We start from the raw sequence: 25,511 nt of genomic DNA on the forward strand, positions 1-25,511 counted from the left end.
AGACCCAAACTTAGATACATGGAACAAGTGGAACAAGATCTGAAAACACTTGAGATTACCCTCTGGAAGAACAAAGCAAGGAACAGAACAGAATGGCGGAAAATCCTAGAACAAGCCAGGACCCAAAAAGGGTTGTCGAGCTACTGATGATGATGATGATAGTTTTAGAAATATTGACGAAAAACGTAAAACAACTACTAATTTACCGACTTCTCCCCCATCTCCCACCCAAATCGGACGCTCAAATTGGTGTAACTTTTTACTGAACAATATGTGGACCATATAGAACAATTTTGTGTTGGAGGAAAACTTTTACTTTGGATGTCTGGGCTAGGCCTTTTTTTGGACCAATTATAATATACTATCTCCGTAACTTTGGAACCGTTCATTTTAGAAGGATTATGCATAGGGCCTTTTTTATTTCAAATTTTATGTAGAATATTTTTGTATAGAAGGTTGTTCATGCTAAACTGGATAGTTTTAGAAATATTGACGAAAAACATAAAAAACTACAGATTTCTCTCCCCTCTCCTCCCCAAACCCGACGCTCAAAATGGTGTGACTTTTTTCTGAACATTATGTGGACCATATAGAACAATTTGGTGTTGGAGGATAACTTTCACTTTAGATGTCTGGGTTTGGGTCTAGTTATACCATACTACAAGATAATTATTTCAATTAACCGAAAAAATATTTGTCCTACAAAATGCAAGGTCTTATCAAAGAGTACCCCTTTTCCAACAAGTATCATTAACGAGGTCATAAAACAATTACTAACCGTCTGATTTTTTTCTGTTGTTTAGTTAATATTTATATTACTTAACACCCACATTGTCCTACAAATTGCATGGTACGTTATCCTGGTCCTACGTTCAAAAGTTGTGGTAAAAATACCTGATATAAAAATAATTACTATCAACTGAATCTTCTTGATTATAATTTATGAAAATATTTCAATTCAAAAATAATGATAGATAAAAAATCTTGACATGACTTTAAATTATTATGTTTAATGTCAAATCGAGAGGTGTGATTGGTTTCTCGTAAATTGTAGGACAAAACTGCATTATAAGTTGTGTAGAATAAATAAAACACACTGGAAAAATTAAATTTGAAATTAATACAAAATGAATAACTTTTACAGTGAACAAGTGTGGAATTTAAATATATGTATTACAATTCGAAATATACATTTTAAACGTTATTTTTCTGTATGTAGATTTAGATTTAGTGCAATTCCGTTGTCTGTGATGGCAACAACGAAGTGATTCACGAACAATAATAACTGTCAGGCTGAACACAGGTTTATATTGGGAAAAAAAAGTGTACCAGTTTTATATGACGCGAAGTGTACCACACAATTTGTAGGACAATGTGGGTGTTTAATTATACAAATATTAACTAATCAACAAAAAAAAATCAGGTGGTTAGTAATAATTTTTCATGACCAGGTTAATGATACATGTTGGAAAGGAGGACTGTTTTATAAAACCTTACATTTTGTAGGACACACGTTTTTCATCTAATTTAGATAATTATCTTGAAAATTAACAAAAAAAAAAAACAACCAGTTAGTAATAAATGTTTAAGAATCGTCAAATCAACATAATATGTCATCCCAGCTACCCTTGTTACCTACCACAAACGGAAATTGTTGTAAGGAAAAAAGTTGGGCGGCTCGTCAAAATTAAGCCACTCACGAAAAATTAGCTTGTTAGTAATAAATGGTGAAGATGGGCCTGGGATCCCGGACTAAATGACAATTATAAATTTCAAATATAACTGTTCTATAAACTCTCGTCAACTTTCTATGTTTATATTGGTTTCTATACATTTTCTGACGTTCTATACGTCACTAAACATAAAAGTAAACAGTGCAACAAGTGAAAGGTCTAGGACTGCAATACCTTAATGTAACCGTGTGTCTAGTAGTGTGGCGGTTACTGTATATTTTGTCATATCAACTAATTTTATGTTAACTAAAATACGGTCAAATGTTTTAATTTTAAAAAGGAGTTGTGTATGGAGGAAAATACGTTCTATTATAAAAATTCGAATATGTACTCGTATACCTACCTCTCCCGTGCGGTCAGTAATATCTTTCATAAAATTAACACCTGATTCTTTACTCATCCAATACTTCCATAACTTGCCAGCAAATTTGGTACCTTCAATATTTTTTAATTCTTCGGGGGGAGTAGTTGAGATTTCCTTGAAATGTTTAACCGCACTAAAATTAATATTAAATTAAATATTTAATATATTTATAATGTGATTATATGTGAAAATTCGTAAAACACATGTAGTGGTTCTCAAACACATGAAATACATTTTATTTTTTATTAATCTTTATTTATAATCATCAAAAACATTTTTAACAATACATGTAGTATATTTAACACCATGGACGTAATGTGCCATTGATGGGATGTCATTATACTGAAGAAATGGAGTTACTTCAATTGAATCGATGTAATATATTAGTAATTATATTTGCCCCAAAATCAATATGATTATGAACAATAACCAATACCAATTAAAGTGAGAAAGGAGGAGGGCGAATGGATAGTGGATGCCTCTTGATGGCAGTAGCTATGCCAAGTGGCTTCTGTTATTAAATACCAAACAACGCCGTAGTTGACGTACATCGATGACCAACAAATCCTACTTGCAAGGGGATGGGTGAAAGCGAGTTTCCAGGGCCTCAAATCTGGAACCTCTTGTCTAAGGTATGGTAACCCTAACAGAAGAGTCCTAGTCTCTCCAGGTTGGGGGGTTGGGCTTAGGGCTAATAACCCGTAAAAATACATTGTTGTAAGATCTGCAGCTAATGCAGCCGCACCGAACTTATGATAACCGCCAATGTAGCGAAATAAGGACAAAGATTTAGAAATGTACAGGAGGAATGGCTTACACTTTATGAACCTGACCTTAGAAAATTAATTCACGTACTAACTCAATATAAGCACATATCACTGCTGTGCAAGAAGTAAGATGAATTGGCCAAGGAATGATCCAAAAGAGGCGATATACAGGGATATACATTAACAATTGTCCATATAGTAACTGGAGAAACCTTAGCACATAATACGAAGATTTAACCTAAAACACTTAAATAAAATATTTCTCCTTACCGAGATACAGAGTGTTTTATTACAAATATTCTAAAATGAATTTAGACCATTGTTTTAACACCTTCCAATATTTTTTGTTCGAACTTGACAAACAGTTTACACATGTTAGGAGTAGTTTTACACACGTTAAAAGATAGTTTTTCGCTGTTACCAGAGGGGTGCTGTAGGGATATATACCTCCTTTTTTCCCCTTTCCCCCCTCACAATCTACGCCACTCTCGTAATAATCATTTCAGCATTTTTTTTGATTCTTCGTTACTTTCTACGTAAATATCATCCTTTTATCTCAATGCGATAGGGTAGTTTTCAAGTTATTGCGTTATTTGCGTTTAAAGGTAATGGTTTCAATAAGATTATGTGCTTAAAATACATATTCTTATTGAATCCATTACCTTTAAACGCAAATAACTTGAAAAATATCTATCGCATTGAGACAAAAGGATAATATTTACGTACTAAGTAACGAAGAATCAAAAAAACCTGCTGAAATGATTATTACGACAGTGGCGTAGATTGTGAGGGGGGAAATGGGGGAAAATTGAGTATATATCCCTAAAGCACGCTCTGGTAAGAGCGTGAAACTATATTTTTAGACTAGTTAAAGTATCCTAAAATGTGAAAACTGTTTGTGAAGTTTGAACAAAAAATATTGGAAGGTGTTAAAACAATGGGCTAAAATCATTTTAGAATATATATTTGTAAAACACTCTGTATCTCGGTAAGGAGAAATATTTTATATAAGTGTTTTTGGTTAAATCTTCGTATTTTGTGCTAAGGTTTCTCCAGTTACTATATGGACAATTATTAATGAAACACTCTGTATATTACAATTGTCTCAAGACCAATCATGAGTTCGGGACTGTATTCATTGTTAACAAACAAGTAAAACTTCTTATTATAGATTTCGAAACAATAAGTCCACAAATCTGTTATTTAAGGGTTAGAGAAAGATGGAGATAGATACTGAAGATAAAGAAGGAGAAAGATCAATTATATGACGAAGTAGACACCATTTTCGACATATGTCCCACAAATGACATCAATATCATAATTGGAGATCTTAATGCAGAAATAGGGAAAGAAAATATATAGGGTGTTTGGTAAAGAATGGACCATAGCTTAGCCTTAGATTCCTGAGGATAAAATAGGTCGATTTAAGCTAACTTACCTTAGTACAAAAGTTGATAATAACCCAAATACAGGGTGTCAAAGTTAAACTTTTATCTTATTTATTTTTGAATATTTCCTGACAGGCATGGGACAACAACACGAAATTTGGTAAGTGGTGCTGGTACTGTACACCCTGGTAGTGTACATCGACACTAGTTACTTGAAACAGGGTTAAAGATGTAATTGGCGCTGGAACTATCCCAAAGGATCTCCCCGGCAAAAATGCCATACGATATTATTATATACTGTACACCCTACTAAATTATGTTAAACAAACGTTTCTGGCTACTACCAGAGGCGTACGACGGGGGAACGTGAATGGTTGACCCTTCCCAAATTCTATGCCACTGACGGAATTTCTATTTTAGTGTAATTTTTTTATTCTCCAATACTTTCTATGTAAATAACATATTCTTCATTCGTAACGATAAAGCCATTAGTTTTCGAGATATTTGAAGCTAAAAACGAAGGAGCATAATACATTAATCAAAATAAGTGTGCCTTTTCATTTTTAACTTCAAATATCTCGAAAACTAATGACTTTATCTTTAAGAATGAAGAGTATATTATTTGCATAAAAAGTATTGGATAATCTAAAAATTATGCTAAAATAGCAGTTTCATCAGTGGCGTAAAATTTGGGAAGGGTCAACCATTCACCCTGTCGTACGCATCTGGTATTAACCAGAAACGATTATTTAACATAATTGAGTAGGGTGTACAGTACCTACACTTTCTGCCAAGTATCATAAGGATATGTCATAGTTTTATAGTACCGGGCATACATAATTCTTAAAGTTTTAAATAAAGAATAAATTATCTAAAATAATAATTTGACATATCCGTGTCATACTTGACAGAAAGTGTAGGCACTGTATACCCTTCTATTATGTTAAATAGTCGTTTCTGGCTACTACCAGAGGCGTACGACAGGGGAAAGTGAATGGTTGACCCTTCCCAAATTCTACGCAACTGATGAACTGCTATTTTAGCATAATTTTTAGATTTTCCAAAACTTTCTATGCAAATAATATACTCTTTATTCGTAACGATAAAGTCATTAGTTTTCGAGATATTTGAAGTTAAAAATGTAAAGGCACACTTATTTTGATTAATGTATTATGCTCCTTCGTTTTTAGCTTCAAATATCTCGAAAACTAATGGCTTTATCGTTACGAATGAAGAATATGTTATTTACCTACATAGAAAGTATTGGAGAATCAAAAAATTACACTAAAATAGAAATTCCGCCAGTGGCATAGAATTTTGGGAAGGGTCAACCATTCACGTTCCCCCGTCGTACGTCTCTGGTAGTAGCCAGAAACGTTTGTTTAACATAATTAAGTAGGGTGTACAGTACCAGCAGCACATACCAAATTTCGTGTTGTCCCATGCGTCAGGAAATATTCAAAAATAAATAAAATAAAAGTTTAACTTTGACACCCTGTATTTCGGTTATTATCAACTTTTGTACTAAGGTAAGTTAGCTTAAATCGGCCTATTTTAACCTCAGGAATCTAACGTTAACCTATGGCCCCTTCTTTACCAAACACCCTGTATACAGACCATACATCCGAAAATGCAGTACCTACTCATGATGTTACCAATGATATAATCGAAATAGCATAATAGGATTTGAACCATTCAAAGGCATGGTCGTTGGAAGTACCTACTTTCCCCACAAAAACATTCATAAAGTAACATGGCATTCGCCTGATAAAACAACAAAAAATCAATTAAAATGGTTTTAATCGATTTACGCTGAAGACACGTTGAATGAAAGAAGAAGAAAAAAGAAGATTCGTGATGGTGTGCGACTATGAGTCCAAGACCATCACAGAATACACTTGGCACGTGACCCAATGGATAATAGTACAGGTAATAAAAAGAGATGACTCTTCTGAGTCTACAAATAAAAATACATCGGAAACGAGGAGAGAGGAAACTCCGGCCACAGACTCCGTCTCTACCCCAAATAGGTCTCATCAAGAAATGCATATCTCAAATTTAGTCCACTTTGTGTTTACATAATTTGCACATATAGTTCAAATTATAAAAATGGCAAATGCACGACAAACTCTAATAGATATACCTAGATTGATATCTACCTACGAACACAAGTTCATAGAAAAAAATATATAAGTGTATAAGAGATAACACATGCTAGATCTAATAATATTACTGTACACTATGCAATTCTTAACGTTTTGTATGATCAACATCTATATTTTTTAAATTTTATTTATTCTTTATTCTCCCTTTATAAATAAACGTGAAAATACTTGTATGTATCGTGTTTTGCCAAGCAATTACCAAAATTATAATTGTTTTCTAATGCTAGGTGTATTAAAAATTATATTACACTCAAATATTCAAGATAAATACAGCATTACACTAAAAAGAATCTACTTACTATTACTAGAACTACCACACTACAAATAAATCAAAACGGAAGAAATTAAAATAGAAAATTTAGCAATTAGTAGTATAAATAGAATGAGTAAATATGCTAGCAAAAAACAGTCCAAAACAGATATCCAAATCATTACCAAAATATATGTTAATAAATACCAAACCAAGTAACCTCTAGAACAACAGTTCCATTATTTATTTCATTTTTTACATTTCAACTAATCTAGGCAATAAAAAAAATATTAACCTATTCTTCAATAGACGAAATCTGTTTCCGTCTAAATACTTTTGTGATATATGTGATATTATATGTACAGTGTGAACCATTCAGATTGAAAACACCTTTACAAAAGAAAAGGACCCCGGTACTTTATGTAGAAAGGGTTTCAATTAAATTGGCTGAAACTTTGCAGAAAGGTAGCTTTGGCCATTCTGATCAGAAGTTCTCAGTGCCCCAAGACTCAGAAATCAATTGTTTCTGAGTGACAGCGGTTAAAATTGTCGGTTTTAGTCCATTTTTGAATAGGGTGTTGTAGATAAGTACAACAAATCTCAAGGAGTGACTGTGCATGGAAAAATAATCACAGTTTGATGTCAGCTTTGTTTCTCCTGATATAGTTTGTTAAAATTTTTCTTATAAACTGTCGATTTATTTAAATATTAAAATATAAAATATAAAATATTAAATATAATATTATTGTTAATTACAATGTACAAAATTCTTCTTTGGAAATAAAATTGAATTGAATTTATTGCTTTGAAACCGATTGAGATATGCAAATAAAAAGTGAGTTTGAAGAGGTAGTTATTGTGCATTTTTTTCCATATAATTAAGAGTTTTATAGTCAGCATTGGTGCGCATATGGGTACTGGTTTAAGTTTTTTACGGAAAAAGTAGAGACGCCACTGAGATATTTTAAATAAGCCACTGAGATATTTTAATTGTTGTTGAAATGTTTCATTGACGTAACATTTTTTTCTTTAAAAAATTGAGACCATTACCCGTATGCGCGTCAATGATAATGTAACATTCTTAATTAGATGTCAAAAAATGTGCAATAACTACCTCTTAAAACCCACCAAATTTCATTTGCATATCTGAACCTATTTCAGAGCAATAAATAAATGATAGTTTGTAAGAAACAAATTCCCACTTCGTATCTTGAAAAACGAACCATTTGCGGACATACGTTTATATAACAAACTGTCTGTGTATTTTTTTATGTAGAATCACTCACTAAAGTTTGTTGCACCTATTTACTATCACCCTGTATATTATACAAATATACATTATTCAAATGGACTAAAAACTGACACTTTGAACTTCTGTAAATCAGAAACAGTCAATTTAGAAACAACCTTCTACAAAAATTTAAGCTAACAACTGACTAAAACCAACTTAAGGTATTTTTGTGCAGATCCCGATTGGACGGTTATAACTAACTAAGAATAAAAACTGCATTTCAAATACTTGCAAAAAAATGTAGTTCATGAGTAAAAAATGAAAGAGAACAAGAAAATGTTTTTGCATGAAAGCGATGATATTTTCCCAAGCCATATGAAGCAAATAAAGCAGTTTTGTAGTAAGCATAATATATGATCAACAAAAACTAAAATTGTCAGTTTTTAAATTCAAACTTGATATTTACAAAACTATGTTACACAATGAAGACTTTAGAGACATAACAACAGAAAATTATTTTATGTACAATAGAGTGTGGTTAAATGTCAAATTTTTCTTACGTTATATTTCCGAAAGGAATGGAACTTTGAAACTTTTTCGAAAATGTAGCAAACAGTTACATATACAGTATGGTGCAAATGAAAGGAATAAATTCGTTATATCGTAAGGCGGAGACATAAAAAACCTGAAACAGGTCGATTTTTATTTTTAAATTATGATTTTTTCGACATATATATCACACTAGTGACGTCATATATCTAGGTGTAATGACATAATCGATGACTTTTTAATGCGAATAGGGGTCGTGTGCTAGCTCTGAAAGGTTGTTCAATTATCTATTCAAAAATATAAACATTACAATAATTATTTATACAAAGTGTCAAAAGATGTTCTTTATTTAAATTAATTGGCACAAAAAGAAGACTGTTTGTAATTATTTTAATTCAAAATACATTTTACTGTTGCCAGAAAACAGAAAAAATGTTTATTTGACAAATAAACATTGCATTTCGCTTATTCAATGTTAAAGCTGCCACCCACCTACCTCTTGGCGGTTTGAACATTGAATTTAAGGGAAAGGCAGTTTTTCTGTTTTCTGACAGAAGTAGTATGTACTAGGTTGTTCAATAAGTCTTGCGGTTCGATAAGAGAGGGCGTTGCTACTAACCTAATTTTTTTTGTTATGTTGGTACACTCTTCATATGAACGTATGTGAAGTTTTATTTCAATCTGTCAATTCATTATTCTTTTAGACGCCATTTAGTATCGATGTGTCACAGTATTTTTTACAATGGAAATAACGAAGTATCGTGCAGTGATTGAATTTTTATTTTTGGAAGGTTTAAAGGAAAAGGAAATTTATGAACGAATGTTAAAAGTGTATAAGGACTCTTCGCCTTCAATTATTACTGTAGAAAGTGAGTTGCTCAATTTAAAGGTGCTCGTTCAAGCCTTGAAGACGATCCACGTCAAAGACGCCCAAAACAGCAAGACCACTAAAAATCGTAGAAAAAACACAGGATATGGTATTGGAAACTCATCGAGTAACTGAAAACGATTTATAGTACGTCCTTTAACGGTAAAATATTGCAAAACCTCTAAATTTTAAAGAACCGCTTGGATTGACATGAAATTTGGCATACACATAGCTAACAAGTCAAAGAAAAAAAAATGATATTGTGCCGATATGTGCTTTTGCCCTGGGGGTAGTTTTCACCCCCTCTTGGGGGTAAAAAAAATATTCGTCCAAAGTAAGTCCGGAAATGGATAAATTGACTAATTTTAAGTAACTTTTGTTCTATAGAGTTTTTTTTTTCACTAAGTCAATACTTTTCGAGTTACTTGCCAGTGAATATGTTCATTTTTTCAAAAAAATAACCACGCTTTTAGACGGTTTTTCGCAAATAACCCAAATAGTAAGTATGTTGTCGAAAAAAACATTTTAAGCAAAAATATAGCCTGTAAAAAATCTAAAAAAAATTGTGTATACATCACGTCTCTATACCTAGTAGAAGCAGAGTTATAGCTAATGAAAAATAGGTTCATATTTGTCAAATCCCAAATGGAATACTTTACCGCGAAATAACAAAAAATTAAGCACATTTCGGGGAAAACTCATTACAACTTATTTAAAGCGTTTAACAAAAGCTTCATTTTTGTTTTATAAAAAAAATTTCTAGCATCAACAGTAAACAAGTTACGCTCAAATTAAAGTTAGTCCCTTTTTATTTTGGTAAAAAAATCGGGCAAATCACCCCCTAATTAGTATCTCAAATGAACTTAATCGTTACGACTTCACAAGTTTCTTGACTCGTGTATGTATTGTTTATATGATCTGTAAGTTTCATCGGTTCAAAGTCCTTATTTTTGAAAGGGCTGTAGTTAAAATGGGTTGAACGAGTCCCTGATCACGAATGTATGCAAATTTAGAAACACCAAATCTTAATCAATTTTTGTCTAACAGAAAAACAAAAAAATACATGATATTCAGACAAGCAATGCTGACTTTTTTTGTTTTTCGAAATTTTTGGTATCTCTAACAATTTTTTAGTTATTTTGAAAAAAAGCATATTTTTAAAAATTAAAATTTTTACAAATTTTACTTTAAAAACAAATTTTTTCAAAAATAAGCACTTGAATGAATCGATGAAACTTACACATCATATAAACACAACATAAGTAAAATAATTTGTGGAGCGGTAACGATTAACTTCATGTAAGTTGCTAATTAGGGGGTGGTCTTCCCGATTTTTTTTGCCAAAACAAAAGGGACCAACTTTATTTTGAGCGTAACTTGTTTAAATTTAATACTAGAAACTTTTTATAAAAACAGAAATAAAGCTTTTTTAAACACTTTAAAAAAGTTATAATCGGTTTTCCCCAAAAAGTGCTTAATTTTTTGGATATTTCACGTCGAAATATTCTATTTGAAATTTGGTGAATATGAATCTATTTTTCATTGGCTATAACTCTGGTTCTACGAGGTCCAGAGACCTAACGCGTACACTATTTTTTTTACTTATTACAGGCTATATTTTTGCTAAGAACGTTTTTTTCGACAAAATACTTATTTTTTGAGTTATTTGCGAAAAACCGTCTAAAAATGTGGTTATTTGTTGAAAAATGAACATATTCACTCGCAAATAATTCGAAAAGTGTCGACTTGGCGAAAAAGTTCTATAGAACAAAAGTTACTTAAAATTAGTCAGTTTACTCATTTCCGGACTTATTTCGGACATATATTTTTCACCCCCAAGAGGGGGTGAAAGTAACCCCAGGGCAAAAGCACACATCGGCACAGTATCACTTTTTTCTTTGACATGTAAGCTATGCGTATGCCAAATTTCATGTCAATCCAAGCGGTTCTTTAAAATTTAGAGCAAAAACCGTGAAAGAATGTACTATTAGTAGAATCCCTAGGCATCTCATTTGGCAGCGTAAGCAATATTTTGGCCGAAGTATTGGGTTTCAAAAAGCTGTGGTCACAATGAGTGCCGCATTTGCTGACAGCGGACCACAAACACATTCGAATGCGACTTTTTCAGCAATATTTAGGGCGTTTTCGAAAGGATAAAGTAGATTTTGTGCGTCCATTCATCACAATGGATGAGACTTTGTCTATCACCATGATCCTTAATAAAAACAAAAGGTTAAAACGTGGCAGAATCTGATTTTTCGGCTCCAAAACGGGTTTGTGTCCAGAAATCGACCAAGAAGATTTTAGCATCATTTTTTGGGATGTGAGAGGAATTTTTTTGTGAATTACTTGCAAGCTGATAAAACAATAAATTCTGGATATTATTGTAGACAATTAGACCAGCTAAAGGAAAAAAAAATCGTGAAAAAAGACTAAGAAAAAAATCCTTTTTCATCAGGACAATGCACCGTGTTATAAGAGTATTTTACCAATGGCTAAAATACATGAATTAAAGTTCGAATTGTGAGAGCATCCACAGTATTATCAGATTTGGTTCCTAGCGACTTCCATTTGTTTCAATACCTAAAAAAATGTATGCGTGGAAAGCGTTTTTCATCAAATGATGAGTATATAACAGCTGTGGAAGCGTGTTTTGCAACCCTTCCTGATTCTCCCTTCAGGGATGGAATTAATAAATTGAAATCTCCTTGGAACAAGTGTATTGATGTTCAGGAAGACTATACTGAATAATAAAGTGTATTTTAAGTCATAAAATTGTGTTTTTCTTATCGAACCGCAAAACTTATTGAACAACCTAGTATTTTGAATTAAATAAATTACATAGATTCTTCTGTTTGTGCCAATTAATTTAATTAAAAATTTTTTTTAGACATCCTGTATAAATAAGTATATTATAGTTTATATTACTGAATAGAGAATTGAATAATCTTTCAAATGAGCTAGCACACGAATACTATTCTCAATTAAAAAATCATCGATTACGTTATCACGCATAGATGGATGATGTCACTAGTAGGAAAGAAGCCGCTATAAATTATGCTCCAAACTGATTGAAAAAGACAATAACAACAAATGGCGAGAAAATCCACATGAAGAAAAATCATAATCCTGACAGCAGAATTTCGGCTAATCTAATAGATCTTAGAAATGGAAATTTTCAAATTCCATTTCTCATGCAACGTTCCAAAATTTAATATTATTAACAATTATTTTATGTTAAAGTTAACAAAAAAGTTAAATTTTGAAAATATGGCTTGATAACGGAAATCAAATATGTCATTCAACCACATTTCTCCTCCATACCGTAACATAGTTTGCTTCATGTCTTCCCTATAGGGGCTAATTAAGGCATCTTTCGCATTTACAATATAACTCATATTTAGGTTTTTAACGTCAACAGGATCATTCAATTTTAACTCTTTGACACGTTCCCCAACTAAAACCTTCAATACGGGTGCTAGATCTTCGGCGTGTCTAGTCAAGGGTCCCGTGTTCACCATAGTAACCTCTTCGTCGCCTTTTCTAAATCCGATTCCTAAAAATAATTGATTTGTGATATTCTACTCCAGAAAAGACAGATCCTATTTTCTGATAAAAAAAATTATGTCAAATTTGGTAATAATATAAAAACTCAGACGGACTATGTTAGTTATAACAAATGACGTAATAATGATAGATGACGTTACAGAGTCACTGTAACCGATAATTTTAAATAGGACCTTATGGCAAGTAATATCTCGTTTAAAAAGTATTGAACATACATATTGAAAAGGTATTGTATCATATTACTTTTGTTTGGGTTTGATTATGATGAATAAATTAAATAATAAATACTAAAATTATAAAAAAAAGACTAAGTTTTCATTCTAATGGCATATAACATATCCCACCAGAATGAAAACAATGGGAACCTTCTCTGGTTACACCTCCGAGGCTTCTACAATTTGCAAGCCATACGGATGCTGAGACTAAGGAAGATGAGGGAATTCTACAATTTACAATTCACGTCACATCTGCTCAACGCGGTAAAATTCCAACGAGACTGGTTCCCTTCATACTCCACACAGAGTAAATGTAAATCAAAAATGAATAACCATTTTCAATTTCGTTGCAAAACGAAAATACAGCCGAACCATATTCCAGTCCAATCAGAGAGTGCTGCAAGCACCCCTACCGGTTTCGAAACTTATTAGTCTCTCATCAGGAGGCACATATGCTGCTCTCCCTGATCCAACCAAAACAAACCCCAGCGTGCAGTCCCGAATTGCAACGAACGAAATGGCATAGATGCCCTAGCGGCAACTGCTAGCAAAAGACTAAGTTTTCATTCTAATGGCATATAACATATCCCACCAGAATGAAAACAATGGGAACTTTCTCTTTTTACACCTCCGAGGCTTCTACAATTTGCAAGCCATACGGATGCTGAGACTAAGGAAGATGAGGGAATTCTACAATTTACAATTCACGTCACATCTGCTCAGCGCGGTAAAATTCCAACGAGACTGGTTCCCTTCATACTCCACACAGAGTAAATGTAAATCAAAAATGAATAACCATTTTCAATTTTCAAAAAATGAAACCATTTCATATTTTACCGCGCTGAGCAGATGTGACGTGAATTGTAAATTGTAGAATTCCCTCATCTTCCTTAGTCTCAGCATCCGTATGGCTTGCAAATTGTAGAAGCCTCGGAGGTGTAACCAGAGAAGGTTCCCATTGTTTTCATTCTGGTGGGATATGTTATATGCCATTAGAATGAAAACTTAGTCTTTTGCTAGCAGTTGCCGCTAGGGCATCTATGCCATTTCGTTCGTTGCAATCCGGGACTGCACGCTGGGGTTTGTTTTGGTTGAATCAGTGAGAGCAGCATATGTGCCTCCTGATGAGAGACTAATAAGTTTCGAAACCGGTAGAGGTGCTTGCTGCACTCTCTGATTGGACTAGAATATGGTTCGGCTGTATTTTCGTTTTGCAACGAAATTGAAAATGGTTATTCATTTTTGATTTACATTTACTCTGTGTGGAGTATGAAGGGAACCAGTCTCGTTGGAATTTTACCGGCAGGTTTGTTGTATTCCAACGATTTCCCTTGAACTTGCCTCATTATAAATATAGCGTCAGTGCATGACCTTCCCGACCTAAAACCTTGTTGTTCTTCTGCTAATGTTATAATTTCATTCAATTTGTTTGTTATCACTTTTGTTGTTAATTTTAATGTTGTGTTTAATAAGTTAATCCCTCTGTAATTCCCCGGGTCTGATTTGTCTTCTTTTTTGAAGAGAGGTATTAGGATGCTTGATCTCCATTCTTATGGTATTCTGTTTTGTTCTATTATTTTTTGTATTAGTTTTAATAGTTGTTTAGTTAGATCTTGTCCTCCGTACTTTAGGAGTTCGTTCGATATTCTGTCCTCTCCTGGAGATTTTCTATTTTTTAATTTTCTTAATGCTTCCTTTACCTCTCCCTCCTCGATGTTTATTTCTTCGTTTGTCGTAACTTCAGGTGTTGGTGGTTCATTATCGTCGCCTTTAGCAAATAGAGATCGGAAGTAGTCTGCCCATGTTTCCTTCTGAATGTGTTTCGCTTTTATTAATTCGTTCATCTCCTTTCTTTGCCCTCTGATCATTCTCCATACTTCTTTTTGTGTTCCGTAGAAGTCGTGTTCCATCTGTTTTGAGAAACTCTGCCAATGCTCCCTTTTTATTTGCCTCACTTAAGTATTCGTTTCGTTTCTGATTCGTTTGTAGTGGTTGTATGCCTGTTGTGTTTGTTTTGTTCTGTATTGTAAAAAGGCTTTCTTCTTTTCTTCACATTGTATCTTAACTTCCTCACTAAACCACAGGGTTTTCTTCTTTAATATGTGAGTATTCGTTACTTTTCTCTCTCCAAGTGAGTCTGTTGCAGCGTCGATTATGTTATCTTTGAGTTTTTGCCAGCTTTCATCGACGTTATCGTTTTCTAATATTCCATTCTCAGCGATCTTCTCTGATATTCTTTTCCTGTATAAGTATTCCGTGGATTCCGTATGTAGTCCTTCGACTTTGATTTTTGTTTGTGTTGGTGCTGCCCTCTTAGGTGTGAAATATTTCATAGTGATTCCTATTTTACATAATACTAGGCTATGGTCGCTACCTACATCTGCTGAGTTGAGGCATCTTACGTCGATTATTTTTGATGGATGTATATCTCTGTTGGTTACAACATAATCTATCATAGATCTTTGTCCACGGGTGTTATTGAATGTATATTTGTGTTGGTCTTTGTGGTCAAAAAATGTGTTGTTTATTCTAATTTCGTTATTTGTGCAGAAGTTTATCATCAGTTCTCCATTTTCGTTTTTAACATTTTCATTGTGTTACAGTGAAGACAAAGGGGAAGGAATTCTATAATATGCAATTCACAACCCGCGGTCTGCAGCTTGGTAAAGTTCCAACGGAAAATGGACCTAGTTACTCTATAGGAGCAATACTAATATAAAATAAAAATAAAAATGTATACCATTTTTATTCAGTTGCAATGCGAAGGCAACACAATCTTATTTTTCACTTAGAATACGAAGCGCAGTCCAGCACTCTGAATCGACGATTTTCGACTCTTATTGGAGTCTCATCGGAGAGACGTAGGCGTGCTGCTCCATACTCGAACTCGAAGTGACCAACCATGAAAGATTACCCCCCCATTGCAACTGACGTGTATGGATTAGGTGACTAGCGTCATCTGGCAATTGAAAGGTAGAGTTTTCAATCCTAATAGCAACATTTATAATGAAAAATATTAAAAATATTACTAAAAGATTTTTAAATTGAAAACTTATTGGTCCATTTCCTTGGTGACACCTCCAAGGCTTCTACAATATGCAAGCCAGATGGATGCTGCAGTGAAGACAAAGGGGAAGGAATTCTACACTATGCAATTCACAACCCCCGTCTGCAGCTTGGTAAAGTTCCAACGGAAAATGGACCTAGTTACTCTATAGGAGTAATACTAATATAAAATAAAAATAAAAATGTATACCATTTTTATTCAGTTGCAATGCAAAGGCAAAACAATCTTATTTTTCACTTAGAATACGAAGCGCAGTCCAGCACTCTGAATCGACGATTTTCGACTCTTATTGGAGTCTCATCGGAGAGACGTAGGCCTTCAATATTATAAATGTTGCTATTAGGATTGAAAACTTTACCTTTCAATTGCCAGATGACGCTAGTCACCTAATCCATACACGTCAGTTGCAATGTGGGGGTAATCTTTCATGGTTGGTCACTTCGAGTATGGAGCAGCAGGCCTACGTCTCTCCGATGAGACTCCAATAAGAGTCGAAAATCGTCGATTCAGAGTGCTGGACTGCGCTCCGTATTCTAAGTGAAAAATAAGATTGTTTTGCCTTCGCATTGCAACTGAATAAAAATGGTATACATTTTTATTTTTACTTTATTATTTAATTTGTTCATTAAAATCACCTTAAACCCAAACAAAATTAACGTGATTCAATAGGTATTTTCAATACTTTTCAAACGAAATATCACTTGCCCTAAGGTCTCATTTAAAGTTATCGGTGACAGTGACTCTGTAGCGTAATTTATGACTATTACGTTACCTGTTATGACTAGTTAAGAAGCCTACATCCATTTATTTCCTCCCTCCAAATTTTACTATTATAAGAATAATCGTTCAAAAGAGACGAGTGATAGGTGGACTTTTGCCTATAGCACTGTATAAGAATACGGATGGTAGATATTTTAAACATTTCAAATTCCGGCAATAATCCGAAACGCAGCCGTACAGTTAAAACTATTGGTAGTTGGAATTCAATATGTTTGATATGTATATGTGGTTGTAGACGGTTTGACGAAATATCTTTCATTTTCTAGTTGCATTTGGGCTTTAATTTAAAAAAATTTCTTACATCCGTGAAAACATCACACTTTATCGGTATTTACGAAACACTAAGGTAGTAAACTCAATATCTATAATTAGAATCCATTAACTCCCTTGGCATTAAGACAGTAACATTTACCGTTATCCTTAGGTAATTAGTAAAAATAACATTTCTTAAAATACAAACAAACACAGATAACTAAAATATGTTAGTAAAATGAAAACCAAAGTTATTTTAACAAAACAAAAAAGTTCTATACAAGCATTCGAATAATTAACGCATGTTAGTATCATTGTAAACTGTTCAATTCAAATTTTCGTGCATAAATATCAAAATCCCTTGACTAAATTCTGAATATACAAGAATGGCGATCCTATATGTACATACATACGCATAATATACAGAGTGTCACAAAAAGATTGGCCATAAATTATATCAAGATTTTTTATATGCAAAAGTGAACCCAGAAAAAATTACGGAGTGTTAGTTACAAAATAAAACCGAATATTTTAATATTGCTCCAACATGACTTAAACTTTTTTATGAAACTTTATATTATGTGTTAGTCAGCCATGGCCAATAAAACCGAAGTAGCAAAAATATTTTTTCTCGGTTTTTCTAGATATTCAGAGGGGGTCTCCAAACCTTTTCCCCTCCAATTTTTTGTGATATAACAGAGAATTAAAACAGAGGATTAAAATGCTCTACCTGTCTAAAGTCTAAGATACAACCATCAGATATCAAACTTTTACAATTTTATACGAGGTATGTAAGAAAATATGAATTTCGCTTAACAAATAAGTTCCTTTATAGTTCACAATATTTCAATTAGAAGGATGTAATTGAACATTGAAATATAGTTTTTAATTCCAAATAACTTTTCTTAATTAATAACAATTTTCGATAATGTGAAATATAAAGGTACTTTACTCTTGAGTGAAATTCATATTTTTTGACATACCTCGAATAAAAATAATAAAATTTGATATCTGATGATTGCATCTTGGATTCTATACGATGCAGAGTATTTTATAAAGAATAACTTTTTTTCTTAAAACTGATAATAAAAAATTATCAATAGGTTCCAAGTTCCGCAGCCATACTGTATAAGAGCTCAAAAAATTTTTTTGTTTACACAAAAAACATTTATTATTGTTGAAGCTTATTATTAAATGTATTTTAGGTAAGTTTTACAGAAAAAAGTTTTGATCACTTTGTATAAACATTTTTTAGCTGGTACTATTCGGTTTTTGTATTACATTTTTTTTATCTTTCTTAATTTTCTCAAAAAGAAATTGTTTATTTCATTTCTAAAATAAAATAATTTAGTGAATTTTAAAGATTACATCCTAAGCTTTAAAAAAACATCCATAAAATTGTAATTAAATCTGTTCAAACTTGAGTCATACCGTCTTAAAGTGGTAGTAATTCTGTAAAACTGCGAAGTCTTCAAAAATTACATTTTTTGAGACGTCGTATCATTTGAATTAAATTTTTGAGATTTCTTTTAATAAAACATCGTTTAGTAAGTAAGAAAGGTAAGTTGTACAAATTTAAGAGATTTATAGGTAAAATTGTATTAGTTACACATTTTTAAACAAAATTCATGTAAGTCTCACTTTCCGCCCACACCGTAATTATGCCCATACATTTTATTTCTCTTTATTATAACCATAAGATAGCTTAATTGTTCTTCTTTCATGTCCAATTTGTAAAATTTCATTTGATCCATTAGTTAAAGAATTATATTAAAATAACTCAACAGTGTACTTCGCCGAACGCTAGTTTACAGTGCGCCACTGTTTGTGAGAAGGGTGACTTTGGCGTTATAAATAAAAAATTATAGAAGCTATAGATTTAATTTTAGAAAAATCTTTATATAAGGTTTTTTGTAAAATTTTCTGAATTTTTCAATGGTAAAGTCAGTTTTTTCTAAAATTTATATTTTCGGAGTTATTTAAAAAAACAACTAATTTCGTTGTTCATTTGTTTAATAAAAATGAAGCACCCACTTCTGGAGTAGAACTTTTTGATATGTTGTTTATTAAACATTTCTTAATCAAATTACAAAAGTTCTATCTTGTTTGATTTTTTCCGAAGTCAAAATCTCTATTGACTCCCCTATATATAAAAAATAATATAAATATAAATTTTCATAAAAATTTTTAAACCGTTTTGGAGCAATATTAAAAAAATAGGTTTTATTTTGTAACTTCAACACCCCGTAACTTTTCTTAGGTGCACTTTTGTTTAAGGCGGGTTGACATTACTAGTGAATAACGAACGTGGCTCACGCTTACGTATTTTGCCCGTGCTATTGTTAGATATTTTATTATCTATTTTTAAACTCGAGCAGTACATTTGAGTTTGAAAATAGATAATAAAATATCTAACAATAGCACGGGCAAAATACGTAAGCGTGAGCCACGTTCGTTATTCACTAGTAATGTCAAACCGCCTTTATAGATAAGTGAGACCAAATCAAATTATTTTCATCCCTAAAAATCGTGGTATTACGTATGACTAATGATTTTGTGACACCCTGTATAATGGTTTTTATTCGTAGCGCTACTAAGATACAGGCTCAAATGATCAGGAATAAGCATACCATTTGCAATATAACTTTACTATACCGATTGAAAGTTTCTGTCATTTCTCTTCTAGAAGGGCTTATAGTTACATCATTTACGTTCTCAATGTAACGTATTTTAATGTTTCTGACGATTACTTTTTCGTCAAGTTTTAATTTAGTAACTTTTTCAGCAGACAAAACTTTGAGTAACGGTATTAAATCGACTGTCTTTCGGGCTAACAATCCGATGACAACCATCGTTTGTTCTTCTTTACCATCTCTAAACGTTGTGCCTAAAAAGGATTAGCGTATTATAGAAATCGTATACTAGGATCATTCGTAAAATAAGATTCCCTAAGCCGCTGAGAAAGAATGCGGCGTGCGGGGAAAAATTTGGCAACACTGGCTTACACATCAACTCTCCCTCTCTCTTACTCCACAACTTTCGCCTCGCTGCATTTCGCATTGTCGTTCTAGCAGCCTTCGAGATAAAGGTCCCGTTCGCTGTTACCGCCAAGGCCATCCGCAAAAAAAGATTCCCTATGCCGCTAAGGAAGAACGTGCTGGGAGAAATCTGGGAATTACCACCACATTCGTCTTGCTGCATTGCTCAGTGTCCGCCTAGCAGCCTTCGAAGACAGAGGTCCCGGTTGCTGTTACCACCAATGTGAAATTCATGCTGTGATACGTTTTGTAAATGCAAAATTTACAAAATTCCCACGCAGGGTTGGCATAGAATTTCTCCATCTTATAAAACCCAGTGGGTTTTTTCGGGTTTTTTCAATTGATAAAACCCACTATTATTGGGTTTTTTCAAAAATAGCAAATTTTCAGTTGAATGAACGTCATATACATATATTTATTTCTGAATAAAAACAAAAACTAGCATAAATACCATGAAGTAAGTAGTAGGTGAATACAAAACGAGAGAAACTGAAACTAAACTAATAAAACACTTATTTTAAACATGGTATATAGACAAATAAAAAAATAAACAAGTTTCTTGTTAAACAAAGCATCAGCAAAGCATATTAGTTATCAGGAAAATCAGAATCTGTATTTTTGTCACATTCCCAATTCCCATTCGTTATTCGTTAGACTCGGTCGAGGACTCGGTTCTTAAATGATTATATATTTTTACCAAGTTTGCAGCTCTATCGGCACCTAATCTGTTGCGAAGCTTAGTCCATATTAATCCATATGAAGAAAAAATCCGCTCAATAGATGCAGATGAAGCTGGACATGAGAACAAAGATAACATATAAATACAAAATTCATCTGGTATTTTATTAGTTTTTTTATTTTTTATTGATATCAGCTTCCACCATTTCTTTGTTGAGAATTTTTTGACAAGTTCTTCTTTGAAAAGTGTTGCGGGGAACATATCTGTATCCTTAATCTTGAATGATAACATCACTGCCAAAAACTCATCAGAAAGATTCGATGCAACTTATTGTTCGACTGTTTCCTCTTCTTCCCCTGTAAGTCGTCTTCCCATGTATTTGGGATCCATAGTATTTGCAAAAAGGTGAAATGGTTGAATGGCAAAGTCATATCTCTTTTTTATTTCTTGTCTGTATGACTGTAACAAATCATGGTCGAGGGCATCTTTCCATATTTCTACTGCAACAGAAATGTTTACAGAATCGCTTTGGAATCTGTCTAGAGCTTTTACAATAACGGCAAGTTGTTTTTGCAAATACAGAGCCTCTCTATATATGGCGACATTATCTAATATTTTGGAGATATTTTTATCAAATTATTGCTCCTTCTCTGTCCTAATTTCAACATATATGTGATAGTTGCTTATAAATGTTGCAAGACAGGCTTCATGTGATTTCCAACGGGTTTCATTGGGTAGCTGAGGCATTAGACCCTTTTTTCTTTAAGCCACCCATGTGGTAAATGTTTATTTCTAAAATATTTATGGACCTCAATTATGTGCTTGGTAACTGTTTTGGGTGTAACATATGTTTCTAATAAATTCATTAAATAAGAGGAACACCCATATGTTAGTAAATTTGGATAAGTTTCCTTCAAAATGTCTTTCATATTGACCATTTTTGCCTCATTATCGGTACATATAGCAAAAACATCTTTATTATAAGTTTCTTTAATATATTCAATATTTTTTTTAGCTATTTCAGAACAATATAAAGCAGTTTTTTTTTTCATCAGAAGGCTCCACAGCATCAATCAATATACTATGTTCGCCAGTATGAATACTCGTAGCAATTATAGGGCCATTCTTAATACTGGACCATCCATCCTGCGTCATTGTGAAGCTAACGTCTTCAGCACTGAGTTCACTTTTCAGGGTTTCTTCTATTTCCTTATAAACTGTATCTAACAGCTCTCCTGATACTGTCTTGCGGCTTGGTGGATCATATCCAGGTCTCAATGCGCAGATCATGTCCTTGAATAATTTGTTATCAGCAATATTGAATGCTATGTTACAGCCATAAAAAAATTTGGCTATTTTAATATCCAATTTCTGCTTTTCACTTGCGGAAGTCTGCACAACAAAGCTTTCAATACCTAAAACAATTTACATAAAATTAATTATGTTTGTTACTTTTCTTGAAATTTCTTCTTATTATAGTAGACCAGACACAGGGTGGGTAGAAAATATATAGATATACAAATATACATCCTGTATATCCTGTCAAAGTTTGGGTTAGTTTGGGCATAGTCAGTAGCATAAACATAATATTTATGATGTTTTCACTTTCTGCGACGCCACTGGAAGTTACATAAAAATCGGCGAAAACACTTTACAGCAATAATTGACAAACTTTGACACCCCTTTATGATTTCGATAATTCGATATATGACAAAGTATACTAATACTTATTAGTTATTTTTGCCAAATAGTTAGACCACCCTATACATATATTATAGATTGAATCCAATATCAAAATTGAAGGAAATAATAAAAATAACAATTGGTTAGCGTTGGTTAAATTTTAAAATATTAAATTTAAATTACGGAGAATTTATTGAATTGACGTAATTAATTCTCAAATATAGAATATAGTATAATGAATGATTTAATGATTTTACCATACCTGCCTGTCTTTTTCTTTTAATAGGTACATTCGTTGATGCACTTTCTTCAAAAAAACTGCTGCTACCACCACCACTACTACAACTTTCTATTGATGTCCCCGTCAACTCGTTCAGCCACTCTTTTTTTAGTTAGCACCGCACATTTCTGCAAGTGTGCTTTTATTCTTTAAATTTTGCTGCTAATTAAAATTTTACAATGTTTACATTCGGCTTTAAGCTTTCCTTCCGTTTCAATTTTGTTAACGTCTGCCCAACTGAAATCTAATTTTCTTCCACATCTACTGTTATTTGCCATAATTTCAGAATGATGTAATTTCACATTTCACAACTCCAGAACGCCACGGCAAAACGCACTCATCAATGCATCGCACAGTTAAAATTGACAAAATTAAGAGGTTTGTGCTCTAAATAAATCCCCGAAGAAATATCGGTGATTCCCCATTATCCGGCTGTTGGCTTGGAGGCAAATGACGTAGTGCAGGTGCTGATTCACTGATGGCCAGTGATGCCAAATGTATTTATTTATGTCAAGTTGCTTTATTTTGTAAGCATATTTTGTTATTTTATTATTTTTGCAATAAAATTCATAATTTTTGTAAAACTTTTGATAGAGCAGAAACTATATATCAAATTTAAATAAAAAACTGAAAATCCCCAAAAAAACCCGAAAAAACCCTATAAAACCCGTCGGGTTGGGCTTTTAAAAAAACCCGGGTTTTTCCCAACCCTGCCACAAGGTAGTATATTGGGTCCACTTCTTTATGTACTGTACATATCCGATTTACCAACCTCTCCACAAACCACCATTGGAACTTTCGCTGATGACACAGCAATATTGCAACTGAAGAGGATCCAACAGCTGCAGTATTAAAACTTCAAGAACACCTAGACCAAATTGGACAGTGGTTAAAGAAATGGAAGATAAAAGCTAATGAAACTAAGTCAACACATATAACTTTCCCACTAAGGAAAGACCAATGCCCAAATATTAGCCTTAATCAAGTCAACATACCACAACAGAATATGGTCAAATACCTGGGGCTTCATCTTGATTCTAAATTAAACTGGAAACAACACATTTTAAAGAAGAAGAAACAAATTGAGTTGAGAGTGAAAGGAAAGAATTGGCTTATATTTAGAAAATCTCGACTCTCAATTGAGAACAAACTGCTGATTTATAAAACAGTCATCAAACCTATATGGACGTACGGTATAGAACTATGGAGTTGTGCCAGCAAATCAAACACAAAAATTATCCAAAGAACTCAATCAAAAATTGTACGCACCATCGCAAATGCCCCGTGGTACATTTCCAATCAAACCCTTCATAGAGACCTAAACATCCCGTTAGTCGGCACAGTAATTCAAGAAAGAGCCAACAGACACCACGAGAAATTGGAAGGCCACCCCAACCAATTAATATTACCACTACTGCAGCCACTAAACAACAGAAAATTGCGAAGATTATGGCCCATAGATCTTCGCTGAAACTGAGGTGAAACCACTGGGTGATGTACCTCATAACGCCATTTTAGTGTACAATACTATAGTTGATATAAGTTATTGTACTGGTTATCAAATTAACTCATAGAATATGTAATTCTGATTGTTGTAATTCTGATTTCTGAATTCTTACAAAAAAAATGCAAAATGGATTTCATCTATTGACATTCATCGTTAATCGAAGTTTATGGGTAAAAGTGCATATCTCTTCAACATGTTCGCAAATGCTGTAGAGAATTCAGTGCAGGCCGAACGAAAATTCACGATGAATCTGAAATCCTTCCGTTCGGCCTTCACTGAATTCTCATGCTGAACAGATATGCACTTTTATCCATAACCTTCGATTAACTGACGATGAATATCAATAGGTGAAATCCATTTTGCATTAAAAAAACGAATCACAGCATAAATTTCACATTGGTAGTAACGGCGACCGGGATCTTCATCTTCGAAGGCTGCTAGGCCGACGCTGAGCAATGAAGCGAGGCGAAACTAGTGGGGTAAGAGAGAGGGAGAGTTGATGTGTAAGGCAGTGTTGTCAGATTTCTCCCCGCACGCCGCCTTTTTTCTCAGCGGTGTAGGGAATCTTATTTTACGAATGACCCGTAAATTTGTATAATATGTCCGCAACGTTATTGGAAATTTCTCTTGGAAAATCCTGAAATCAATGTGGCGGAACCGGTAATGGTTAGATCAGTGGTTTCCAACCTGTGGGGCGCGCCCCCCTAGGGGGGCGCGAGAGTGTTGCAAGGGGGGCAGCTGCATATCATTTTCGAATACAAACCAAAGAAGTCGAATAGGTGTCAAAAAAATGAATCTACCTGCTATCTAAGGCTATCTGCATCTATTGGCATAATAGCTATGATGCTCATTGAATCATATACTGATAAACTTAAAATAATTCCACTTGCAGGTATTACGATGGGAAGACGAATATGTATCTGAAGATCTCTGCGATCAATTAATAGAAAAAGTAAAACTCTCTTCTTTCGCGATGCAAGTAGATGAGGCTACCGATGTTCTTAAGGATGCACACTTGATAACATATGTAAGATATGTTGTGGAAACTGATGTTAGAGAAGACATGTTATTCTGTAAACTTATTGAAGGCAATACTACAGCAAGTGAAGCTTTTCATTATCATTGATA

The 25,511-nt window shown here is 33.2% G+C and overlaps 1 protein-coding gene across 3 annotated transcripts in view; it reads right to left on the bottom strand.

Annotated features, from left to right (window-relative positions):
- LOC114332385 (fatty-acid amide hydrolase 2-A) overlaps positions 1–25,511 on the bottom strand; it is a 180,156-nt gene that overhangs the window by 34,574 nt on the left and 120,071 nt on the right. Inside the window, exons 6-7 of one of the 3 annotated variants that reach the window (XM_028282173.2) lie at positions 19,852–20,083; positions 2,077–2,230 (exon numbers count right to left, since the gene is read on the bottom strand). In XM_028282173.2, coding sequence (XP_028137974.1) covers positions 2,077–2,230; positions 19,852–20,083 — 386 coding nt within the window. Of the gene's footprint in view, positions 1–2,076; positions 2,231–12,639; positions 12,872–19,851; positions 20,084–25,511 lie in introns of all 3 variants that reach the window. The other 2 variants (XM_028282172.2, XM_028282174.2) reach the window with 2 other exon arrangements.

The sequence above is a fragment of the Diabrotica virgifera genome, chromosome 7 (assembly GCF_917563875.1).
Source record: "Diabrotica virgifera virgifera chromosome 7, PGI_DIABVI_V3a".
Taxonomy (NCBI): domain Eukaryota; kingdom Metazoa; phylum Arthropoda; class Insecta; order Coleoptera; family Chrysomelidae; genus Diabrotica; species Diabrotica virgifera.